This window comes from Bos grunniens, chromosome 3, assembly GCF_055505025.1.
Source record: "Bos grunniens cultivar Pamir isolate PY7600 chromosome 3, Bosgru_T2T1.0, whole genome shotgun sequence".
Taxonomy (NCBI): Eukaryota; Metazoa; Chordata; class Mammalia; order Artiodactyla; family Bovidae; genus Bos; species Bos grunniens.
The window spans coordinates 17,864,263-17,889,398 of record NC_141167.1 but is presented as its reverse complement, the minus strand read 5'-3'; the positions used below and the strand labels follow the sequence as shown (position 1 = coordinate 17,889,398).

Genomic DNA, 25,136 nt, shown 5'->3' with positions numbered 1-25,136 from the left:
TTCTACAATGGCCGTGTACTCGCGGCAGAGCCGAGAGTTTCTGGAACATACTTAAACGACTGGATTCAAAGAGCGTCGGTTTACGGCGAACCAGTCACTCTGCGGGGGGGATCATGCTAGCTATTAGGAAGCCCCTGTTAAAAATATTGAGGGCGGAGGGCGGGGGTGTACTCCATGGGGACCTGCCTTCCAAGCACAGGACTGTCTGGTTAAGTATTCACGTCTTTTTGTATTGGCCACAAAAAAGATTTAATTTCAACTTTATTGCGCAAGCTAGGCATTTTATTCTTACAACAGCCATAATTGAGGCTGCCACATAATGTAGATGAAGCCCTTCACCTTCGTTCTTTATTAGGCGTCTGCTATCTCCTGGGGATGGACAAGTTCGCCAGTTGCAGCCTTCTTAAACTCAGCCTAGGGATGAAGGCACAAATTCAAAATGCGACATACCAAACACCCCAGCGCTGCTAATGCACAAAGCGTTTTGGGAGTGGCCGTGGGAAGAAGGTAGCCGACTTCAAGCACATGGAGGTTTATGCAAAGGCACAGAGGGAAGAGATGGGGTCTGGGGAAAATGGAAGTAAAGTAGTTTACACAGGACCAGAATGAAGACGCTGGGTTATACAGGAAGGCAGGGTTAAATTAGGAACATTTTATCTGAAACTTGAGGGCAATAGTGAGAAGGGTAATTTTAGAGTTGAAATAGGGACTGGAATTTTTTTTTTTTTTTTGGTATTGCTAGGGAGCAGAGAATGGGTTGTTACCTTGGAAGTAGGGAAGCCGCCTAGAAGGCTAGTGTGGTAGTCCTTACCCCATCGGTATCATTTAGGCTGTCAATTCCACCTCCTAAACGCCTCCCTGAATCAGTCATAGAAAATCTCTAAATGCCAATCCAGTCCTTATTCCTACTGCTGCTACTCTAATGTAGGCCATCATCATCTAGTGCTCATTGCAGGGGTGGTTGTTTAGTTGCTAAGTCCTGTCCGACTCTCTGTAACCTGTATGGATTGCAGCCCACCATATTGCTCTGTCTGTGGGATCTCCCAGGCAACAATACTGGAGTGGGTTGCCATTTCCTTCTCCAGGAGATCTTTCCAACCCAGGTATCGAACTCATGTCTCCAGCATTGGCAGGCAGGTTCTTTACTACTGAGCTAGGTAAGCACACTTTTTCTCTAGGGGTCAGATGATTCCATCTCAACCACTCAACTTCATAGAGCCTGAAAGTAACCATAGGCAATCAGTAAACAAGTGCATCTGTGTTCCCCCCAAAAGTAACTTACGGAAATTTGAATCTCGTGCAGTTTTTCGTCACAAAATATTTACATTTTCCAACTGTTTAAACCCTTCTCCCCCAACTATTTAAACATTTAAAAATCATCCTTAGCTCATGAACCACTGAAAAATAGAAAATACCTGGCCTGCCAAACTCTGGCTTAGAGCACCGCAGTTATCATTTTTTCTTACTCTAATAGTCCCCACGCCAACATCGTGTTTGAAACCGCCATCTGATCATGACACTGTCTTACTTAAAATCTTTCAGTGACCCACAGAATTGTCCAGATTCCTTAATGTGGTTGGCAGGACCTTGCATGACCTCTAGACTTAGCTTCCAATCTTCTTTCACATCCCCTGTCCAACCTTCCAGGTGACCCTTTTACAACTGCTTCCTTTGAATTACTGCATTCTATTCCCTCTGTTCTTCCTTTCTCCTTTGTCTGCTTAATTCTTCATCCTCTGCATCTTGCCTCAGGTGTTACTAGATTAGGAGACCCTTCCTCTCCTCACACACTGTACTGCACTCCTTACATCTTCCCTATAGGACTACCAGTTCCTGAGGCATCTGGCATAGTCCCTGACACATGGTATCTTAATGTATTAAATACGGTGTGATGTAGAAAATGGATCGGAGAAGGAGGTAATGGCAGCAGAGGTTATCTAGGCAGCAGTGCCAGTAATCCAAGAGAAAAGGTTTGCAGCCCCAGAGCTGCTATTCATCTGTTCCAGCTCCAGGTGACTTTTGACTGTTAAAAAGAAAATGTTTCCTCAAAGGCAATTCTGCCAACACTGAGGACATTTAAAAGTGTGCCCTAGAGGCTTGAGAGCTTTTTTGCAAAGTGGAGTTATAAAGACACTTAGAATAATAGCAGCAGCACCTTTGAGAATAAGTGAGGGACCTTCCCTATGTAACTGCTTCGAAGGGATGGCTTCTCAAGCAGAACAATAAATTCTGTAACATTTGTCTTTAAAGTGTTACTTAGAAGTATCATTACTTACTCATCCAATTACTTTACTAAGCTCTCTCTTCATGCTCAATGCACATGAAGATAGATGAAGGATTTAAGAAATACGAAACTAGTTTTCCTTGTAGCTACATCTACCACTGCAGATGGTACTGAAGCACTGAGGAGAAAGTTCATGTCAAAATTCATCTCCTGTTTCAAGGTGAGAGTTCTCTACACCAGAGTCCCCCTGTCACCCTGAGAGCCCAGGTGACCACAGCTTTGGTGTGTACCTTTAAGTGATGTGAAAGCCAGTGGGTTCATTCCAAGAATCTCCTCTGCAAAACTTTAACTGGGTCCCCATCTCGTATAGACTCTGGCCCAAGAATATAGTTCCCTTTTCCTAGAAGGCCCTCCCCACCATTATCTCCAGGCTAATTCCAACCAATCTGCCGGACACGACTGAGATCAGATCAGTCGCTCAGTCGTGTCCGACTCTTTGCAACCCCATGATCGCAGCACGCTAGGCCTCCCTGTCCCATCACCAACTCCCAGAGTTCATTCAGACTCACCTCCATCGAGTCAGTGATGCCATCCAGCCATCTCATCCTCTGTCATCCCCTTCTCTTCTTGCCCCCAATCCCTCCCAGCACCAGGGTCTTTTCCAATGAGTCAACTCTTTGCATGAGGTGGCCAAAGTACTGGAGTTTCAGCTTCAGCATCACTCCTTCCAAAGAACACCCAGGGCTGATCCCCTTTAGAATGGACTGGTTGGATCTCCTTGCAGTCCAAGGGACTCTCCAGAGTCTTCTCCAACACCACAGTTCAAAAGCATCAATTCTTTGGCGCTCAGCCTTCTTCATAGTCCAACTCTCACATCCATACATGACCACAGGAAAAACCATAGCTTGACTAGACGAACCTTTGTTGGCAAAGTAATGTCTCTGCTTTTGAATATGCTGTCTAGGTTGGTCATAACTTTCCTTCCAAGGAGTAAGCGTCTTTTAATTTCATGGCTGCAGTCACCATCTGCAGTGATTTTGGAGCCCCCAAAAATAAAGTCTGACACTGTTTCCACTGTTTCCTCATCTATTTCCCATGAAGTGATGGGACCGGATGCCATGATCTTCGTTTTCTGAATGTTGAGCTTTAAGCCCACTTTTTCACTCTCCACTTTCACTTTCATCAAGAGGCTTTTTAGTTCCTCTTCACTTTCTGCCATAAGGGTGGTGTCATCTGCATACCTGAGGTTATTGATATTTCTCCCGGCAATCTTGATTCCAGCTTGTGTTTCTTCCAGTCCAGCATTTCACATGATGTACTCTGCATATAAGTTAAATAAACAGGGTGACAATATACAGCCTTGACGTACTCCTTTTCCTATTTGGAACCAGTCTGTTGTTCCATGTCCAGTTCTAACTGTTGCTTCCTGACCTGCATACAGATTTCTCAAGAGGCAGGTCAGGTGGTCTGGGATTCCCATCTCTTTCAGAATTTTCCACAGTTTATTGTGATCCACACAGTCAAAGGCTTTGGCATAGTCAATAAAGCAGAAATAGATGTTTTTCTGGAACTCTCTTGCTTTTTCCATGATCCAGCAGATGTTGGCAATTTGATCTCTGGTTCCTCTACCCTTCTAAAACCAGCTTGAACATCAGGAAGTTCACGGTTCACATATTGCTGAAGCCTGGCTTGGAGAATTTTGAGCATTACTTTACTAGCGTGTGAGATGAGTGTAATTGTGCGGTAGTTTGAGCATTCTTTGGCATTGCCCTTCTTTGGGATTGGAATGAAAACTGACCTTTTCCAGTCCTTGGCCACTGCTGAGTTTTCCAAATTTGTTGGCATATGGAGTGCAGCACTTTCACAGCATCATCTTTCAGGATTTGGAATAGCTCAACTGGAATTCCATCACCTCCACTAGCTTTGTTCGTAGTGATGCTTTCTAAGGCCCACTTGACTTCACATTCCAGGATGTCTGGCTCTAGGTCAGTGATCACACCGTTGTGATTATCTGGGTTGTGAACATCTTTTTTGTACAGTTCTTCTGTGTATTCTTGCTACCTCTTCTTAATATCTTCTGCTTCTGTTAGGTCCATACCATTTGTGTCCTTTATCGAGCCCATCTTTGCATGAAATGTTCCTTTGGTATCTCTGATTTTCTTGAAGAGATCTCTAGTCCTTCCCATTCTGTTGTTTTCCTCTATTTCTTTGCATTGATCGCTGAAGAAGGCTTTCTTATCTCTTCTTGCTATTCTTTGGAACTCTGCATTCAGATGTTTATATCTTTCCTTTTCTCCTTTGCTTTTTGCCAATACTTACCTCAAATGTTGCCTCTTCCTTTCACCCCCGATCTCTCCGCCTGCTTCCATAGCACCTTAAACATACCACTACCATTCATGACAATTATTTATTAAGCACTTACTGGCTACTGGGTGCTTACCTCTTCTAGTGCTGGAGACAGCAGTAAAAAAAGACAAGACCAAATTTCCTGCCTTCATAAGGGTTCACATTCTAACACTGCACTGAATCCAAACTGCCTAGTCCCTGTCACAAGCACGGGTCACATCTTATTCATTTTCACAGCTCCAGTGCCCAGGACAGACACTGGCATAGAATATAGGTGCCAAGTGTAATTTAATTCGATGTCCCATCAGGGCTGTCAACTCAGGATCCCAGCTGCTCACTCTCCCTCCTGTCTATAATTCTACTCCATTTAGTTACTTCAAGATTTCTCCTACACAGCCCCTTCTTTCCTGTGTTCCCTGAATCCTGTTTACTTAGCCAGACAGAGTTGCAAATATCCATACAACAGAGGCCCTTGATCATCTCACCATCTTCCTTGACCCCCAGTACAGTGAAATGGCACTTTTAAGCTGGTCCTGTTGTGTCAGAGACTTTAGCTCTCTGCTACTCTGCTAGCTACAGTAGCCTGCTGCTAGCAGTTATGAGTCATCCCTGCCATGAGCCAAGAGAACGTAGGAATGGGATAACACACACATTGCCTCATGAAAGGAATACCAGGGAGTTCCCTTCATCTCTTGAACATGATACTCAACGGGATCTTTTTATGTTGGGCTATTTCCTTTCAAAACATATTTTCCAACGCGTGCTACTGTTTACAAGTTACTCTTATATTCATTCTCTTGTTTGACCCTTTCAACAGTACTACAAAATAGTAATATTATCCCCATTTTGCAGATGAGGAAACCAAGGTTCTGAGAGGGGAAGGTCTCAAGACCTCAGCTGTTTAAAAAGTGACTTCAGATTCAAACCAAGATTTTTAACTAAATTATTCCCATTTCATCATGATTAAGCCACATTCTACCAAATGGTCTTCCATCCCCAAATATCCCAAGCTAGTGACCTTTCACCTACAGGCTCTAGAACTAACCAAATGGAACCTATTGGAAACATCTTTGGAAGAAATAGTGCTAGAAGGCCCTGGAGCTTTGTCTTGTCTGATTAGCTTTAACCTAAGAGGGGGCTGCTACAACTGCTTATAAATCTGAGGCATCAACTCTGCATAGCAAAAGCCTGCCTCTGGGCAATGCTGGTCTCTGGGGAGAGCCAGTTCTCCTAGCTGGAGCTAAGGCATGAGGAGGTAGGGTATCATTAGAACCATTTAAGAAGAACACAACATACAAAGGAAAAAAAAAACCAAAACTTTATTTACAGTTGAAAACTTAAACATAAAATTCTGGGTTTTGAATCTGTGATGCTTCCAAGGTCTCTTTCTTGATCAAATGGGGCAGCAGCCAGCATGGAAGCCAACACAGGGGCCAGTCCAGGTTATCTTACTCAAGAGTATCACATCGAGCAAGGGAAGGCCTCCAGTGGCAGAGGTGGAGGGTCTGCGAGGGATGGAAGAGAGAAGCAGCTCAGAGGGGATCGGCCACGAGAGAAAACACTCGCAGCTCTCCTCTGCACCCCAAACCCTCCTTTCCCCAAAGAGCAGAACCGCTCTGCTTCTTGCCACAGGCCAGACCTTTGGTGCCCTACAGCAGAGTGGAGAGGGATATTACGTAAGAACCAAGGAAGAAGCTATTAATAGTATTTACAGACAATACACTATCTCATTTATTATTTACCCCTCACAATTCTGTGCAGTATATATTATAATTAAGCAAAGGGGAAAACTAGGGTTCCCAGGGGTTTAATGGCCTGATAGTGATGGGGCTTCCTGGTCTACTTGGCTACAAAGTCTGTGTGCTTTCGGCCAGACCTTGATGGCTCTCTGGAGCTCTAGACAAAGAGCAATCCCTTTTCCTTGAAGGTTTTGGGCTCAGGGCTATAGAGAAACGAAAGTCCACACCCTCTGTTTATGGCCTTGGAGTTGGCTGTACTAAAAGAATGGGGTGAGTACACTCAGTTACCACTGAGTGTACCCCTACCCCCAAACATGGCTAACATTCCCCCTCCTCCAGAGCACAGTGGGTCCTGGCATCATAGCACAGGCTCAGACAGAAGTCTAATCCCGGGTCCTCAAGGAGAATGTACAAAAATGTACGAATGTACAAGTTGCATGGTGCTCTGGGACCTCACTGACCTAGAGCCAGACATCCTGGAATGTGAAGTCAAGTGGGCCTTAGAAAGCATCACTACGAACAAAGCTAGTGGAGGTGATGGAATTCCAGTTGAGCTATTCCAAATCCTGAAAGATGATGCTGTGAAAGTGCTGCACTCAATATGCCAGCAAATTTGGAAAACTCAGCAGTGGCCACAGGACTGGAAAAGGTCAGTTTTCATTCCAATCCCAAAGAAAGGCAATGCCAAAGAATGCTCAAACTACCGCACAATTACACTCATCTCACACGCTAGTAAAGTAATGCTCAAAATTCTCCAAGCCAGGCTTCAGCAATATGTGAACCGTGAACTTCCTGATGTTCAAGCTGGTTTTAGAAGGGTAGAGGAACCAGAGATCAAATTGCCAACATCTGCTGGATCATGGAAAAAGCAAGAGAGTTCCAGAAAAACATCTATTTCTGCTTTATTATGCCAAAGCCTTTGACTGTGTGGATCACAAGAAACTGTGGAAAATTCTGAAAGAGATGGGAATCCCAGACCACCTGACCTGCCTCTTGAGAAACCTGTATGCAGGTCAGGAAGCAACAGTTAGAACTGGACAAGGAACAACAAACTGGTTCCAAATAGGAAAAGGAGTACGTCAAGGCTGTATATTGTCACCCTGTTTATTTAACTTATATGCAGAGTACATCATGTGAAACGCTGGACTGGAAGAAACACAAGCTGGAATCAAGATTGCCAGGAGAAATATCAATAACCTCAGGTATGCAGATGACACCACCCTTATGGCAGAAAGTGAAGAGGAACTAAAAAGCCTCTTGATGAAAGTGAAAGTGGAGAGTGAAAAAGTGGGCTTAAAGCTCAACATTCAGAAAACGAAGATCATGGCATCTGGTCCCATCACTTCATGGGAAATAGATGAGGAAACAGTGGAAACAGTGTCAGACTTTATTTTTCTGGGCTCTAAAATCACTGCAGATGGTGACTGCAGCCATGAAATTAAAACACGCTTACTCCTTGGAAGGAAAGTTATGTCCAACCTAGATAGCATATTCAAAAGCAGAGACATTACTTTGCCAACAAAGGTTCGTCTAGTCAAGGCTATGGTTTTTCCTGTGGTCATGTATGGATGTGAGAGTTGGACTGTGAAGAAGGCTGAGCGCCGAAGAATTGATGCTTTTGAACTGTGGTGTTGGAGAAGACTCTTGAGCGTCCCCTGGACTGCAAGGAGATCCAACCAGTCCATTGTGAAGGAGATCAGCCCTGGGATTTCTTTGGAAGGAATGACGCTAAAGCTGAAACTCCAGTACTTTGGCCACCTCATGCGAAGAGCTGACTCATTGGAAAAGAGTCTGATGCTGGGAGGGATTGGGGGCAGGAGGAAAAGGGGACGACAGAGGATGAGATGGCTGGATGGCATCACTGACTCGATGGACATGAGTCTGAGTGAACTCTGGGAGTTGGTGATGGGACAGGGAGGCCTGGCGTGCTGCTATTCATGGGGTTGCAAAGAGTCAGACACTACTGAGCGACTGAGCTGAACTGAACTGGAACCTAAGCTCTAATCCCTGCCCAGGCACTTTGTGAGTAGGCATGGTCCCTGCTTCAAGGAATTCTGAGTCTAGAGAAAACCAGACCAACACATTCATGATACACTGTGTTAAATGTGGGAATAGAGACGTGAACCAAGTACGGTGGGTACACCCAGGAAGGGACCAGGGAATGATTCATAAACTGATGTTAGCCACACGCTCCTGGGAAGGACTGGAGGAACTAGGATTAGTTAAAACTGCAGATACACAGTATGTATTTCTGTGTATCTGAATTTTATATTATAAAATACATGCCCAATGTAGAAAATTCAAGCATATACATAAACTGAAAAGAAAGTCTTCAGTTATCTCTACTCTGCAGAGGTAACCATTACTACCAGTCAGCAATCCATCACTCCAGTAATTTCTGAAAGAGTAATTCTAAATAGCATGTTTATTAATGTACTATATCTTGACTTTGTCCTTTAATGTATCTTAGAAATCTGCCAACACATACAGATGTATTTTTTTCTTTTTAAGGCTATATAGTATTCCATGGACATGATGTATCACTCTGTATACATGCTGGGTTTCAGGGCGGGAGCTTTGCCTTTGTACTGGAGGGACTGGAATAGAGCCATTCTCTCCTCCCTGCCCTGTACAGTTGGCAGGGCTTCTGACTTTCAGGGCAGGGAACAGTGTTACACACCCAGCAGGTATGCAGATATCTGCTGCCCTGCTCCCTAGACCCGTATTTCCGTGGAACCTCTCTGTCCAGACTGCTGCAGGGGCATCTCACTGGCCTCCAGCCTGTCCTCCACACTTCTGAATAAAGAAAGTCAGTAAGGGTGTTCTTCTGCTCAAAAACCTTGAGTGGCTCCCCCTGGCCTGGTTCTTTTTGGACAGTCAGGCCACCGTTTGGTATCTCAGAAGCATGGTGGACTCTCACCCTGGGGTGGGAGGGGGCTGGAGGGAGTTGTACATACTGCCTAAAGCTCAGCCCCACCGTGGAGTTAACGTATGAATACATCAGCCTGCGCCGGTTCTTAGGTCTGTCCTGGCCTCCTGTAGCCTCGCCTCTATTTGCTTTTCACACCTTGCTTTGGCTGTACTGAATTACTTGTAGTCTCCCTAACACTTCCTGCTGTTTCCTGCGGTTTGTACCTTTGCTCATGCTATTCCCTGTGCCTGGAATGCTCTCCCATTTTAGCTACCTGACAAGCTCCATTCTTGTACTCAGCTGAAACATCTCTCCTGCAGTCTTCCTAAACACTCCAGGCAGACACGAGTATTCATTTTCCTTCATCTTAAAATCTCTAGTCCGGTGCTTTATTGTACTGTAATTTTCAGTTTCCCTAAGAGACTGAGTTCCTTGAAGGCAAGAACTGGGCTTTCCAAGTTTGTAGCCTCATCTGCAGCATGGAGCCTATCTTAATTAATTAGTTCTTAGTTGTGAAATGAATGAAAGTTAGCCAAGGTGTCTAACCAAGGTGTCTTTCAGCATCTTCCTCTACAGGAATGTATCACATCTACAGGAAATCCCAGGTTGGGATGTGGACTTAAGTTTGAGAAATACTGCCTAGGAGGACTTAAACTCAGTCATTACAACAGCAGCTTCACATCTCTTATTATAGCCACCATCCACACGTGCAATTAATTTTTAACCTACTGACTATCTGAACTTGAGTAATACCTCATTGTAAGCTATGATAGTGTAAAATTATGTGCTGTGCTAATTATATTTTCTCCTAAGAGACAATACTAAAAAAACATTCATCCAGCACCACCTAAAGCAGGGTTACCCACATTTCTCTGGTAAGAAGCCTCTGAGATGCTTGTAACAAACATAGCATCCTGGATCCTACCTCAAATTCACTCAAACTCTTGAGGGGTAGGGGAGGGTGATTGGGAATTGGTAGTCTTAACAAATGCTCCTATGTGATTCTTATCTTCAGGGGAATTTGGGGAACAATGAATTTAAAGAAAGATCTCTACTGCTTGACAGCATCAGATCTGGGGATCACAGAGAGACTAGCAGAGCACAGCCACTCTTTCCCAAGAGACTCTCCGGCTTTCAAAACAGAGGTTCCACCACCCCGACACCTCCGCCATGTGGCTGTAAGTAGCCAAGAACCCAGTGCACTCTACAGCAGGAAAATCCTGTTTTGAAAGCCTGAGAGTCTCCTGGAAAAGAGTGGCTGTGCGCTGACAGCCCTGCTAGTCTCTCTGTGATCCCCAGATCTGGTGCTGTCAAGCAGTAGAGATCTTTCTTTAAATTCATTGTTCCCCAAATTCCCCTGAAGATAAGACTCAGGCTTCCCTGATGGCTCAGTTGGTAATGAATCCACCTGCAATGCAGGAGACCCCAGTTCTATTCCTGGGTTGGGAAGATCCGCTGGAGAAGGGATAGGCTGCCCATTCTAGTATTCTTCGGCTTCTCTTGTGGCTCAGCTGGTAAAGAATCTGCCCACAATGAGGGAGACCTGGGTTTGATCCCTGGGTTGGGAAGATCCCCTAGAGAAGGGAAAGGCTACCCACTCCAGTATTCTGGCCTGGAGAATTCCAAGGACTGTTTAGTCCACAGAGTCGCAAAGACCTGGACATGACTGAGCAACTTTCACTTTCAAACAAATTCATAATAAAAAGCTTTCAAAGGACCCACTGAGATAAAACCTAGGTTTCTGCATCTAGAGTTGTATATTAATAGAAAACTTCATTTTCACTACAACCAAGGTCAGGATCTAAGATAAAGCACAAAAGAAGTTGTGAAAGGAAGGACTTCATAGGAGGTACAGCTGATTGAGTGACTTCACCTGTGAAGACAGGTGTCTCCTTCCTACATTCCTCTATTTCTAGCGCCTAGGCACAAGGCCTCAAATGCCTGATAAGTGAATTCTTGATTTGAAGGCAGTAGATTCCTGCTGGACTGATACCATCAAAAGATTATCTCCTTCTGTGTCTTTTCTGATTGGAACATGGTGAGTTCTCAATTAAAAGACAGGCTGTCATTTCCCTGTGGCCTTGCTACTCAGTGTCAGCATCAACTGAGAGCTGGTCAGAAATGCAAAACCTCAGGTCCCATCCAGACTGACTGAGTCAGAACCAGCATGGTAACAAGACCTCCCAATGACTCATATGTGCACTAAAGTTTGAGAAATACTGCCTGCTGCTGCTGCTAAGTCGCTTCAGTCGTGTCCGACTCTGTGTGACCCCATAGACGGCAGCCCACCAGGCTCCCCCGTCCCTGGGATTCTCCAGGCAAGAACACTGGAGTGGGTTACCATTTCCTTCTCCAATGCACGAAAGTGAAAAGTGAAAGTGAAGTCACTCAGTCGTGCCGACTCTTAGCGACCCCATGGACTGTAGCCTACCAGGCTCCTCCGTTCATGGGATTTTCCAGGCAAGAGTACTGGAGTGGGGTAGGAGGATTTAAAAACATCATCTATACTGGCGGTGAAACATTATTCCACCCAGACACTACCTGAGGGATCTGAAATACTCCTTTAGAAATTAAGAGATATTTGTAACTTTACAGCTGGAGAGAAACACGATGGAAGGATACCATACTCCTGGGGGAATTACTCACCTCTTTTCCCCACTTTCTCCCAAATCCATTACTCAGAAACCCAAAGTGAGGACCCTATCTGTGCAATGCCTTAAGGTCAGACTACCACTTAGATTCCCTACACTTTGAAACCTACGAGTTTTCAACTTGGTAAAGTTAGATGAGATAATTAAAGTAAGGTTCTTAGCTCAGAATTTGAGCACCAGAAATATTCACTAAATGATACAATTGCTTTTACTCTATTGTCTCTAAATATAAGCTAAGAAAGATTTAATTTTGAGCAAGTCAAGGTTAGAAGACTAAGTTGAAGGTATCACATGTGGCTCTTTAAATTTAATTAAAGTTAAATAAAAATAAAAATTGAGTCCCTCAGTCACAGCAGGCACATTTTCGGTGTTTAACGGTCACATGTAGCTGGAAGCAACCATAATGGACAGCACAGATGCAAAACATTTCCACCATAGCAGAAAGGAATGCCTCCTGGACAGTATGGCTGTAGAGGACCTCTGGAGCATCAAAGGGCACCCATGGGATTTGTTCTGCTTGGGGTTGTAGGCTGAAAAGAAGGGCTTTTGTAGAGGCAAAGGTTTACATGACGTTCATTCACAGCAGGTGAGGAGAGGAGGGTTGATGATTGCCACCTTCAGAAGACAAACTCCTAACATAGATTTCCAGTAACTTTTTGTAAGGGACTCAGAAAAATGTAGAGAAAAGGCTGCAAACATAAAAGGATTTCAAAACTTTACTGTTTTTAATGATCTTCTGTCCTCCAGTGGTGATCAGTGGTCAGTCTTTAGAAGGAAAAGGACCAGTGAGTTCAACTTTAGTTCAGCCCAGAAAAGAGGGGGAGGGGGGATGAATCGCAGTGAGGGCATGGGGATAGCAGGTTGAGCCTGGGGCCCCCAGTAGCAGCAGAAAAGACAGTTCAGCGTGTCAACTGGGCCTGAGAAGGGAGCATTTGCTGGACAAGGGTCCACATGAGCTTTCAGCACACACTTGCGCATTCCTGCCCTGGCATTTGCTCACACCAGATCCATGCCTAAAATGCCTGACATTCTCCTTCTCTTTAACTCATGTAATAAATGTTAACTGAATGCCTTTAAGTGCCAGATGTTGTGAACACAAAGTAAGTCGCAGATGGAGGTATGCATAGTCGTTAAGATGCTCTAGTATTTGACTAGATCTGCATTTGAAAAAAATGGCAGAATCCAGAAAAATAAATTCTAGATACTTTTGTAAGAAAAACTACAGAAACATTAGGCATTATGACTGAGGGAGTAAGGACCTTCTTAAACAAGATTAAAACACAACACAAGGGAAAAGATTAAAAATTCTGATCTCATCAAAATGAAGAACTTCTCTTTAACAAAGGATATCACCAAAGTTAAGATAAGCAACCCACTGCCAATTTTTTTTTTAACATATTCAGGACAAAATGGCCACAACATAAAAAATAACTAAGGTGCAGAAATGTACACTTGATTCAAGTCAAATTGTATAATTATAAACTTTGTAATTATTCAGATATATGCTACAAACATAGAGCATATCAGTTTTAAGTACTACATACTTTTACATGAATGGTATAGGAAAAGTCTTCCAGACATGTGTCAAATGGAAATAAAACGATGAACAAATATTGGGTTGGCCCAAAAGTTCGTATGGTTTTTCTGTAACATCTTATGGACATACCTGAACAAACTTTTTGGCCAACTCAATAGTATGATGCCATTTAGGAAAAAACAAAACCTCCCCAAATTAGATTGGCAAAGAAAAGGCCCCATGGACATACATTAGACTGATACAGCAGTTACCTCTGAGAGCAGTGGGATGGGGATGCAGATGGGGGTGGGGGGCAAACTGTCAAGGAGAGGGGGGCTTTAGCTGTTCTGTGTGAAAATTTTCAGGTGAATTATGTTGCTTTCCTAACTAAAAATAAATAACCAAATGAAATATGTGAATCCTGATGGGATTTCTTTAAGAGCTAGAAAAGTTACTTTGTGGATAACTGGGGAAGTTTGAACTTGTATATCAGACAATATTATTGTGGTTATGCACAATGTTCTTATTTTTAGGAGTCACTTGCTGAAGTATTTAGGGGTAAGGTGTCAAGAAGTCCTCCAACTTCCAGATGGGAAAGAAATGAAGTAAGGGAAAGAAAGGAAAGAAGAAGACAAAGAGACAAAAGCCAAAGCAAAATGCTACAAAAAAGATGTTCAATATTGGCAAATTTAGGGGAAAAGTATATAGGTTTCAATGTACTATTCTTCCAATTATCCTGCAGGTTTGAAAATTTAAAGAAAAAAAAAGGAAAGAAAGGCAAAGCACTACCATCCTTTACCTAGCTGGACGTGCTCAATTTCTTTCTTGAACTCATACTAACACTTAACAACATCACTCATATTACTAGTGATCACTTCTGAGAATGTGTTTTTATTCCCCATAAGCTCCTAAAAGGTGGAGGCATCGTTCACTTTTTCTCCCACTCTCCATGTCCAATGTCTAGCACAGAGTGGGCGGTGAGTAGCAAGCCTAGGTAGGAAGTGAGTCTTTGTGGGCTGAGAAATGTGTCACATTCACCTCTGAGTCTGGCAAACACAAAGTCATGACCTGGGACTGCAGCATCAGTTCTGATGAGAAGCTTGACAAGAGAGTCTTCTGGCTGCCCAGGCTGCTCCCAATCACCCAGGACTGCAGCCAGGTCTTTCTAAGTGGGACTACTGAATGAAATGAGTGTCTAACAGTGCTGTCACAAAGTGTCTGATGGTTTTCAGGTTGATAGTTTGTAAACTATAATGTGTTAGAAAAATGAAGTGTCCCACTCAACCTTTCTCTTTTGATCCTTACAGTGACCCTGGGAGACAGGCATTATCATCATCGGACAGATGAGAAAACAGGCTCAGGGAAGGGAATCGACTTCTCTCAGGTCACACAGAGAGAAAATGCGCTCAATCCCGCATCTTCAGGTCTAAAGTTCTTTCCACCAGACCGTGCTGCCCTCTCTGGGATCCTGACTCCTGATCAGGAAAGACACACTTACCTGATTCAGTCTCCCTCTGGACTACATCTCCCCACACTGTGAGATCACCACAGGCAGCTTGGGTTTATTGTTAGGGCCTGTGGGAACATTCTAGGAGAGAAAGCACAGTGGTGATTCCTCCACTCTGACACCCCTCACCACACACTTACCCATGCCTGCCAGCCCCTGTGCTAAGGACTGACGGCTCACAGGCTGATCTGACAGGAATATAATACAGATCAAAGAGAAAATGTATAATCTCAAAAATAAAAAATAAAAAATAAAAAAAACTCCACCCATCAAACTCATGACATATAAAAATGTAATAAGTTATAAGACAGAGTAGAGGACACAGCATGAGCAAAGACTGGGGCAGGAAGGAGCAAGAGGCGGGATGTGTATACATATTTAGGGGCGGGCTAGTAGCCTGATGTGACTAGAACACGGAAGTGGCAGCGGCAGAAGGGGCAAAAGAAATCATGGAGAGGGAGGCAGGGACTCAGTCATGAAGAACCTTGAATACAATGCTGAGGAGGATTGCATCAAGTAGGTGAAAGAGTCAGCAGAGGCCAAAGCTCAGTTCGCACAAGAGAGGCTAACTTAGGGCCCAGAACCCTTGGGAGGCACACGGTCTCTCCTCCCCGTGAAGACTGGCCAAACAAGTTCTCCAGCTCCTCAATACTAGTCAGATAGTACGAGGCCAGAATGGCTGAGACAGAGGAGATCAGCACCACAGGACTCACCTCAATCTTTCTCATCACCAAAAGTCCATCAATGATTTTTCCTGTGGGAAGAGTATGAGCTGGACTTGAGTACTCTCATTTGCATAGTATTTTCCAGCCCCGCAAGGCCCATTCTCAGCCATTATCTTATTTGAACCTCAGACTAACATTACAAAATTAATATTCAGTGGAAATGAAATGTTTCCCAAGGTCACAGGTAGTAAGGAGCAGAGTTAGGGCTCATATCTAGGTCGAAACAATTGCAAAGCCCCACTGCACCATGCTGCCCATGCGGTATTTCTTAATGCTGCCATCCCCCGCAGACACACCCATACCTACACAGTCACATTGCCCAGGTGGCTACTCACTACATCATATGGCCCTCTCGTCATCCCCTCTAACCACATATCCTCCCCACCCACCACAGCTTCCACCTTCCTGACTTCCAGGGCAGTTACACCCGTCGAGCACTAGAGTTGGGGGACCAGCTCCTTTAGAAGCTCCACGCTGGGTGAGGGGACCTGGACTAGGACAGGAACAGGACTCACCGAACACCACGTGCTTCCCATCTAGCCAATCACACTTAGAGCAGGTGATGAAAAACTGGCAGCCATTTGTGCTGGGACCACTGTTTGCCTGATGGAAACCAAACAGACACATCGTGAGTTTTCCTGGCCGTGTTAGCTGAAGGGCCAAACTCCCTAAAAGAGACTATAGCCCTGACTCCTCTGCGCTCTCTCAGCAAATCTGACTGAGCATCGACTGTGAGCCAGGGTCTGACCTAGGACCCAAGGACACAGAGAGGAACAGAATACACAATTTCTGCCCTCAAAGAGCTAGACCCTTCAATAACTACACATGTCTCCTACAGTGTGAATTTTATAATGGAAAAAATTGCTAATGGAATCTGATTTGCTGTATTTAGGCCAGTACTGGCAATAACTGGATCACACTTCACGAATTAGCTACCAGCTCACAAAAAGCCCGTCACTTGGGCCATAAACTGTTTTGTCTGAATGGCTCTGTACTTTCCCGAAATAATGGTAATAAAAAAATTTAGGTGAAAAAAGTTGCCATGCTAGAAAAAAGATTCTGTTTAATTAATGACGTGCTTTTTACAGCTACACCCCAAATCCTTTATTGCTGAATTTTATAGGAAAAATTAGTTTTTAAAATTGAGGATCTGAAATTCTCCAGCCATATCCCTTCCCTTTTCCTCTCTTGAAATTGTTTTTGTATCATTACACTTCACAATACATTATATAATGACAACACAAAGCAATCAGCAAACCCATGTCATGTTTCAGCAGCACTGGCTTACCAGGTGCCTGTGTAACTATGTGAATATTTCACTGCATACTTCCCTTGTTTTGGAAAAAACTGAGTAGAAAAAGGAAAACTGAAAGCACCAGTACTATTCAAGGCACAGGTCTCATAAAAGTAATGCTATGGAAACAACAATGGACACCATCAGGTCACTAGCCTTCAGTGGATGTTTAATGGATTTAAGTTAGTTGAGTCTGTGTTTAACATTGAAGGAATGAAAATGTGTATGAAATACATTAAAGACTTTGTCTAGAAGGGATTTCACTTCATATTTTAGAAATTCCCCATGTGAGATGAGAGACTATTTTTGGTTTTTGTTCACGTATGTAGGAACATCTCACATTAGCAAGGACTGCCTGAGCCAGTGAGAACAGACCTAACTCTGGAATGAGGGCAGACTCCTCAGTGGTCCCACTTCTTCCTTCGTTCTTCTCTTCTCCCCCCCCTCCTCTTATTTTTCCAATCTATCTACCTTGCTGCTCAATGTATAAACATTTATTAGTAGGCAGGTAGGAAAACAGTCGTACGACATGTGTTTTTTGTCAGTCATTTAGCCAGTCTTCCAGGCAGAATAGCTTACTGGTTCAGAGAACAAGCTCTAGAGCCAGATGATCTATCTTGAATCCCAGCCCCACTACTGGCTGTGATCTAGTTTAGCTGCATAACCTCTCTATGCCGCTGTTTCCTCATTTGCACTATCTCAAAGGGATGCTGAGGATTAAAATGAATTAATGCAAACAAAGTTGTTGCTGAGAATATGCTCAACATTAGCCTTTATTCTGCGTATCTTTCAGTCATTCATCAGTATCTGCTCAGCACCTTTCTGTATCAGGTAGTCAGGCTAGGAGATCAATGCGACTCAGTCTCTGCTCTTGAGGAACTCATCATGATTTAGTGGAGAATGGAAGCAATTGTGCTACAACTGCTACAATTAAAACAACTGTGCTACAGGATGGTGACAACACAGCTTAACCAGTGTCAGCCTGAAGGCAGCAGAAAGCAAAGTTTCTTTCCACTTTTTTCTGACCCCTCCCCAGATGCTAACAGAGCGGCACACACCTAGAGGGGTTCCAATCCTCATGACGACAACCCAAGCCCACCTAAGCCCCTTTGGCACGGTACCATGCTTGCCCAGCCTGACTTTTCTAAAAGGAGGTTTGTACACTGTCTGTTACGCCAGGCTCACCCAAGTGTCATGGCAGCCTCCTAACTGGCTTCTCTGCCCCAGCCTCTTCATTCCTATCTGCCACTCAAACACTGCAGCCAGGATCTTCGTTTTAAAACACAAAGTCGACCAGTCCTGCCAAAAAAGTGTATGGCTTTCCACATTCCATGAAATCAAATCCACATAACCTCATCCTTATTCTGGCATTTAGAGCCTTTCAGGAGCTAGACCCACCTGCCTCTCCAGTGGTCTCTACTAGTTCATTCCCTGTCCCATCCACAACCTATGTTCTCATCACCTTCCTCACTTTCTGGCCCTTGCCCATGCCACCCTACTATTTCAGGGTCACACATCTTCTGTCTAGGCTGTTTTACCTGGTAGAGAACTTCTCTGGATCTTTGCAGCAATTACTCTCATTCTTTGGGGCCCTCATAGTACCCTTACATACACTGAGGTGACCTCCCCTTAGTACCCTGATGGCATGAATTATACACTGGACTCATCACTCAGCATGTGTGCTTCCCCCTTAGAGGGCAGGGATCGGATCTGTATCCTCAGGCCTTACCACGAGGCCTAAAACAGTGGATGTCAACAATTTTTACTTGACGGATGCCTGAGTGGATGAGTGGAAGAATGGGGAAGCAGACAGAGAATGTGCTTGTAAACAGTGGGTCTGGGGGAGTGAGGGTTGGGGAACTGACAGAGGGAAATAGGTGATGACAAGAGGGAGGGAGAGGGTTGGACAGTGAGAAGGAAGCAGGGTGAGAGGGGTAAGGGCAAATGAGGGGTGAGGGGTAAGTAAGGAGAAGTGAAGGGGGAATAAGCAGGGAGGTGTAGCTGGGGGGCTAAAGCAGGTGGGCAGGGGGACGGAGAGAGGAGCAAGATGTTTGAGTGGGGTTGTAAATGGGCAGGCAGGGTCCTGGGAGTAGGGAGAAGGAGTGGTGTGTGACCTGAACAGGGGGACCGGCCAGCAGGCAGTGTGAGGGAGAGTCAGGGGCGAGTGGCGTGACGGGTGTGTGAGCACTGGGTCTTGACAGCTCAGCCGGCTGCATTCTAAGCAGCAAGGCTGGGTGCCCAGCCACACGTCCTGGCTCACACAAAGTAAGAAAACACACAGCAGAGTTTGCGTTTGGTTCCCTGGCCGGCTAGTGGGTCCAGGCCAAAAAATCAAACCAGACTGAGGAAAGAGGTGGGCAGGCAGAGCTGAGTCCTGGGTCAGGCAAGGGAAGGAAAGCATTTCCTTCTATCCCAAGAGACTGTGCCACGCCTCAGAGGGACCCAGAATTCAGCTGGCTGTAAACCTAGCCCCAAACATTGACTGGTCCTCACTTACCATGGAAAGAAGGCCTGGAGCTGAGTGTCTAAGCTTAAAATTTTCATCTGCAAATGGCCCCCGGTAGATACTGGCAACTCCGGTACCATCTCCCTGAGCAGAGAGAAGGGAAGTGTTAATGACTTGCGAGTGCCGGCTCTCAGAGCTCATAGGAAACAGCTGCTGCACCCGAAGCCTCCATGCTTTAAAGTCTTCTTACTCCTGCAGGTCACTTTGGGAGCCACACCTCTTTAACCCTCTCCTGTAATCAAAACAAGCCCCATCCAAGGCACGTGCAGCCCACAACTTGGCTATGGCACCTCACTGAGGGGGAAAAAAAAAAGGTCACACAGCTGGGCCTCTAGAAAGGTGGGATAAGACACAAGCAAAGCAGAGGATAGGAAACAGTGATTACGTATGTAATCAGTGCCCTTTCCAAAGACTCTCTTGCCTGCAGTCGTGTATGAGAATCCATTTAACTGACTACTTCCCCTCTCCTCTCAACTATGCAGGTGGGTGGGCTCTTGGAAGTCTAGTCTGTATGACAAGATACCATCCTTCTGGCTAAAGTCGAGGTGAGGGGAATTTGAGGGGAGAATGTAGGGCCAATCAGAGTTCCTTCTATGGGAAGCAGGAAATAGAATATCTACTCTCTGGAGACTGAATCTGTGCCGTGCAAACCTGGAAGTTGCAGGTGACTATCTTCGGCAAGGTGGGCTGGAGAAGAAAAAGACACTGCAATACACGTGTAGAAAGCTCGAGAAACAGAAAGGAAGGACTGCTTGGTTCTGTGACTCTCCAGTTCCTAGACCTATTTCCTCCTTTGGCTTCCACTAAACACCTTGTCATAACCCTATTTGTGTTATCCCTCTGCTCTTTCAACAACTCCATGGAACATGCATTATCATCCTCCCCATTTTTCAGGTGAGTGAACTTCAGTCAGGATAATAAAGCAACCTGACCAAGGCTTTGCTGTAGTACCTTAAACAGAACCCCAGGGGTTAAAGTTAATATTGAGAGACTACCAAAGACCAATCTCTTCCAGCCAGTTAGTAAACAAAAAGAATATTGGGTACATGATGGGATGTGAAAACGCTGACTGAGTGCAGAATCAAGGGGCCCTTACTGGAGCAAAGACCATTAAAGGGGATTAATGTAAGTCAGGGAAGGGAAAAAACTCTCAAACTGTTTGATTAAAAGTTATTGGTACAACCAAGCTCTGTATAGTGGAAAGATGGGCTTTGAGTTCCAGATCTATCATTTATGAGCTGGGGAAGTCACTTATCTTTGAGCCCCAGTTTCCTCAACTATCAAGTGAAAATGATATCACCTACTCCTTACAACATTGCCAAAAAGATGCAATAATAGCGTCTATGAGAAAAACTTTTTGCAATCCACACAGCTCTGCGTAAATGTGAGCTATTCTATCTTTGTCGTTATTGTTGTTTCATCACTAAGTCATGTCTGACTCTTGTGACCCTATGGATGTAGCCTGCCAGCTCCTCTGTCCATGGGATTTCTTTAACTACACATAAATACACACATACATATAGAAGGAAGAGAAAACATGTTCCTTTCCAATTTAAAAAAAAATACCTAGAGAAAAGATCAGTTAATACATCATTTACTATAATCACACTATCTACTGTGCTCCAGAAGCCAGAGTAGGGAAAATGACCAAATTAATTTGCAGGACAAAAAACAGAAAGCAACTTAACTCTTCCATGATAGTGGACTGATCAAATAAATTCACTGTCTTTTCCTAAGGGAACAGTAAGGAGTTATTAGCAAGAATGTTTTGGAAGAAGATAGTGACAAGGGAAAACACAATGACTGAGCACAAATTTTTAAAAGTTGAAATCTGTTAAAAGTTATATCTGACACACAAATCTTCGCAACAATAAGATGGGCAATTGCCAAGAGTATATTCCTTGAGACGATTTATTTTCATTTTTGTATTTTTGTTTCGCAACCAGAAAAAAAAAAACATTACTTTTTAAATTCTAAAACACATTATTAAAACAAACAAGCAAATATTCTTAGTCGAACTTTAGAAGGTCTCAAATTCCGCTTCTACCTCTTGCTCATTCTATTTTTTCTGCCCTAAGGGTGGCTCTGAGTAGTTTCTTCTCTCTGACAGACTTCTGGCTGACTAACTGCTAACTCTAGAGCAATTAGTAAGTGATCACATGTGCCTGGCAATGACCCATAAGAAGTTGGTCCTATCCCTGCTAAGACAATATAGCAGTATAGAAACCTTTGGGAAGAAAAGAAAAGAACGCAGAGAATAGCATATTAGCCCTTCTTACCTGCCAATAAAAAAGGATATGGTCACCCCAAGCCCTACTCCAATCAGTTGTGGCCAGGGGTTGCAAACTTAAATGCCTGTAGGAGTAGGTGACATAAAGAAGGGAAGCCAGTGGTGGGAACTGGTGAAATAATAAGGACATACCCGTCTGGTGATTGCAGCCATGGAATTAAAAGACGCTTACTCCTTGGAAGCAAAGTTATGACCAACCTAGATAGCATATTCAAAAGCAGAGACATTACTTTGCCAACAAAGGTCTGTCTAGTCAAGGCTATGGTTTTTCCAGTAGTCATTTATGGACGTGAGAGCTGGACTGTGAAGAAAGCTGAGTGCCGAAGAATTGATGCTCTTGAACTGTGGTGTTGGAGAAGACTCTTGGGAGTCCCTTGGACTGCAAGGAGGTCCAACCAGTTCATTCTAAAGATCAGTCCTGGCTGTTCTTTGGAAGGAATGACGCTAAAGCTGAAACTCCAGTACTTTGGCCACCTCATGCAAAGAGTTGACTCACTGGAAAAGACTCTGATGCTGGGAGGGATTGGGGGCAGGAGGAGAAGGGCACGACAGAGGATGAGATGGCATCATCGACTGAATGGACATGAGTTTGAGTGAACTCTGGGAGTTGGTGATGGACAGGGAGGCCTGGTGTGCTGTAATTCATGGGGTCACAAAGAGTCGGACACGACTGAGCGACTGAACTGAACTGAACCCGTCTAAAGGGAGCTGTTACTTGACTCAACCAATTGTTGCTGCATGAGAAACACAGGCCAAGTGCACCCCTACTTTTTAGCTATAACAGAGAAAACAAAACTCCAGAACTTTCCGGTAAAATCTCCCAGTTTACAACATCATACAGATGAAACAAAGCATATCTGTTTCTGATTCAGCCCCAAATCTGCTACTTTGTAAACTTATCTGGGTAGGAAAGATAGAAATCTTAAAAAACTCCTAGGAGTCAAACTAAATATACATGTAAAGGATAAAGAATGTCTCCCAGATCCAAGAAAACAGCAACATGACTAACCAAATGATATTAATAAGACAGATCATGCACAGAAATGGGTGGATAAGGATAAACGTTTAGGTTTAAGAAAGCATAAATGTGGTTTATTCAGAAACCTGCAAGGTTGGGGGAAGCGAAGGAGGCTTGAAATGGGGATGCATACAATCTCATTTCAAGAAAAATCATGCTTAGCAATGAAGGATTAATTCAATGGGTTCTCCTAGTGAATAGGGAAAATATCCTTCCAGAACTCTGATTCCTTGCCCACTAATGAACTTGATTAAAAAAATAACAACTCACCTTTCCAGGCACTGGGATACCAAAAGTGAATGGGAAATAAGGGCATAAGCATTTAGCTCACTGGAAAGGGACTTGCCCCCATTTAGAAAAAATAACTGTAACTGATTTCTAGCTAAATTCCATGTGACCAATTAATTTGGGTCTGTCATGGATCACCTATAGGTATGCTGGGAAAGTCAGTTCCCAGCCCTAAAAGACTGAGATTTGGAAGTCAGTCCATTCTGAAGGAGATCAGCCCTGGGATTTCTTTGGAGGGAATGATGCTGAAGCTGAAACTCCAGTACTTTGGCCACCTCATGGGAAGAGTTGACTCAATGGAAAAGACTCTGATGCTGGGAGGGATTGGGGGCAGGAGAAGGGGACGACAGAGGATGAGATGGCTGGATGGCATCACTGACTCGATGGACATGAGTTTGGGTGAACTCCGGGAGTTGGTGATGGACAGGGACGCCTGGCATGCTGCGATTCATGGGGTTGCAAAGAGTCGGACACGACTGAGCGACTAGACTGAACTGAACTGAACTGACTTAATCAAAGTGCTGATATACCATCTAGTGATGCAATGAGTAGCAGCCATCACAGGATATTCCCATTCTCACCTCCTCCCCCAGCAAACTTGGCTATTGTTCTCAGGTCCCTGAGGAGCAGCTTCAATAACAACAAAAACAAAACTTATAGGTCCTTAATAGGAAAGGAACAATACTTACATTAACAAAATCTCCACCCTGAATCATGAAATCTTTTATGACCCTGAAACAGAGAACAAAGGATCCTAGGAGAAGATTCTGTGGTTTGGAATAACATTAATTTCAAAATATAATGTTTATCACTTTGGTTTTAGTAAGTCCTTAAATCAACGGTTGAGTTCACAAAAACATCCCTTCTCAAGAACTAAGAATTATGCTATGGTTTTGTTTTCCTCTGAAGAGACTAATCCCCCAAGGAAGTAATTCTAAACCATACTAATAGTAATTTTAAAAGTCCCCCAGGATGGCTTGCCAAAGGCCTTACCTGTGGAAGGTGCTCCCCTTGTATCCTATCGGAACCCCATCTTTTCTATAAGCAAAAAGAAAGAGACTTGAAATGGTAACAGGTAAACACAGGCCTTTCAAGTTTACCATACAGTCGATCCAGAGACACTCTTCTAGAGATGGTCGGGAGAAGAGAGACGAAGAAGGCAAATGAACTGACGACAGACCCATAGTAATACCTTCTATTACTGTCACCAGCAATCATTCAAGGCCTGTCGGTGATTCCCCAATACCCTCACTGCAGCCTCAGGACAGCCCTCAGGATCAAGCAGATAAGTAACCACGTCAGAGACTGACCTGAATTCTCCTGTGCAGAACTGCCTGAAAGGAAAAGAGTGAACGACTCAGTCGCCATGGCATCACAACTCCGAGCGCCCCTAACCTCGGCGGGAAGGGGAGACGCCGGCGCTAGCCAGCCCACCAACCGGCTGGTTAGACGTCCAGGCATACAGATTAACATAAACTGAAAAGGGGACGGTCAAGACTATTCAGAGCGATACCCAGAGAAGTCAGATATCAAGGACGGTGAATGAACGGATAGAGGTAGGCAGAAGATTCCACAGACAGGCCCAGCTTCTCGTTTGGTTTATCCAGCAAAGAACATCTTCTTACCTAAAATTCTCCGCCGTCTTAGGCACAACGTCTGCAAAGAGCTCAATCTTCATACGACCAACTTCCTGCAACCGGCGAGAGACGTTCAGAAAGCCCAGTCCAAGCCCGTGAAGGCTTCACCGAACAGGGAACCCTCGGGCCCCCATGCCGCTTGGTCTCTCCCACCTCCGCCTCCATAGCCTACTCTTCCGTTCCACCCGGTCCCTCCACCAGCGGGGCGCTAGGATGCGCAAGACTCCTCCTTTTCCTACTCCCTCACCCCCGCCCCGCAGGTCGGTAAGTGCTGGTTCGATTTCACTTTTTGGCTTCCCGAGTTTGCTACACCTGAGGAGGTGATCTGCCTGCCATACCGCGTGCACGTTCCCTTTGGCATCGGGCTGACTGGCTGCCAAGACCTCACCTGGCCGCCAATGCTGACATCAAAGAATACCACGGGATTGACAGGGCTTGAATTTGCCACCGCCATGCCTCTGACCCGGAAGCAGAAGTCGGGAGC

The 25,136-nt window shown here is 44.5% G+C and overlaps 1 protein-coding gene across 14 annotated transcripts; it reads right to left on the bottom strand.

The window, feature by feature from the left end:
- Positions 1-243: 243 nt before the first annotated feature.
- Positions 244-25,130, bottom strand: PPIH (peptidylprolyl isomerase H). Of its 14 annotated transcripts, none has more exons than XM_086382712.1 (10): positions 24,965-25,130; positions 24,641-24,705; positions 24,326-24,349; positions 24,009-24,053; positions 23,705-23,747; positions 19,411-19,503; positions 16,135-16,222; positions 15,608-15,648; positions 14,886-14,975; positions 244-414 (listed from the first exon to the last, which is right to left on the bottom strand). In XM_086382712.1, the coding sequence occupies exons 1-9, from the start codon at positions 24,986-24,988 to the stop codon at positions 14,907-14,909; spliced, it is 492 nt and encodes a 163-aa protein (XP_086238838.1). In that variant the 5' UTR covers positions 24,989-25,130; the 3' UTR covers positions 244-414; positions 14,886-14,906. The 14 variants fall into 14 exon arrangements, with proteins under 14 accessions (XP_086238838.1, XP_086238869.1, XP_086238912.1 ...); XM_086382743.1 differs by having other exon boundaries at positions 24,991-25,130; XM_086382786.1 differs by having other exon boundaries at positions 24,208-24,349; positions 25,041-25,130.
- Between the last annotated feature and the right edge of the window lie 6 nt (positions 25,131-25,136).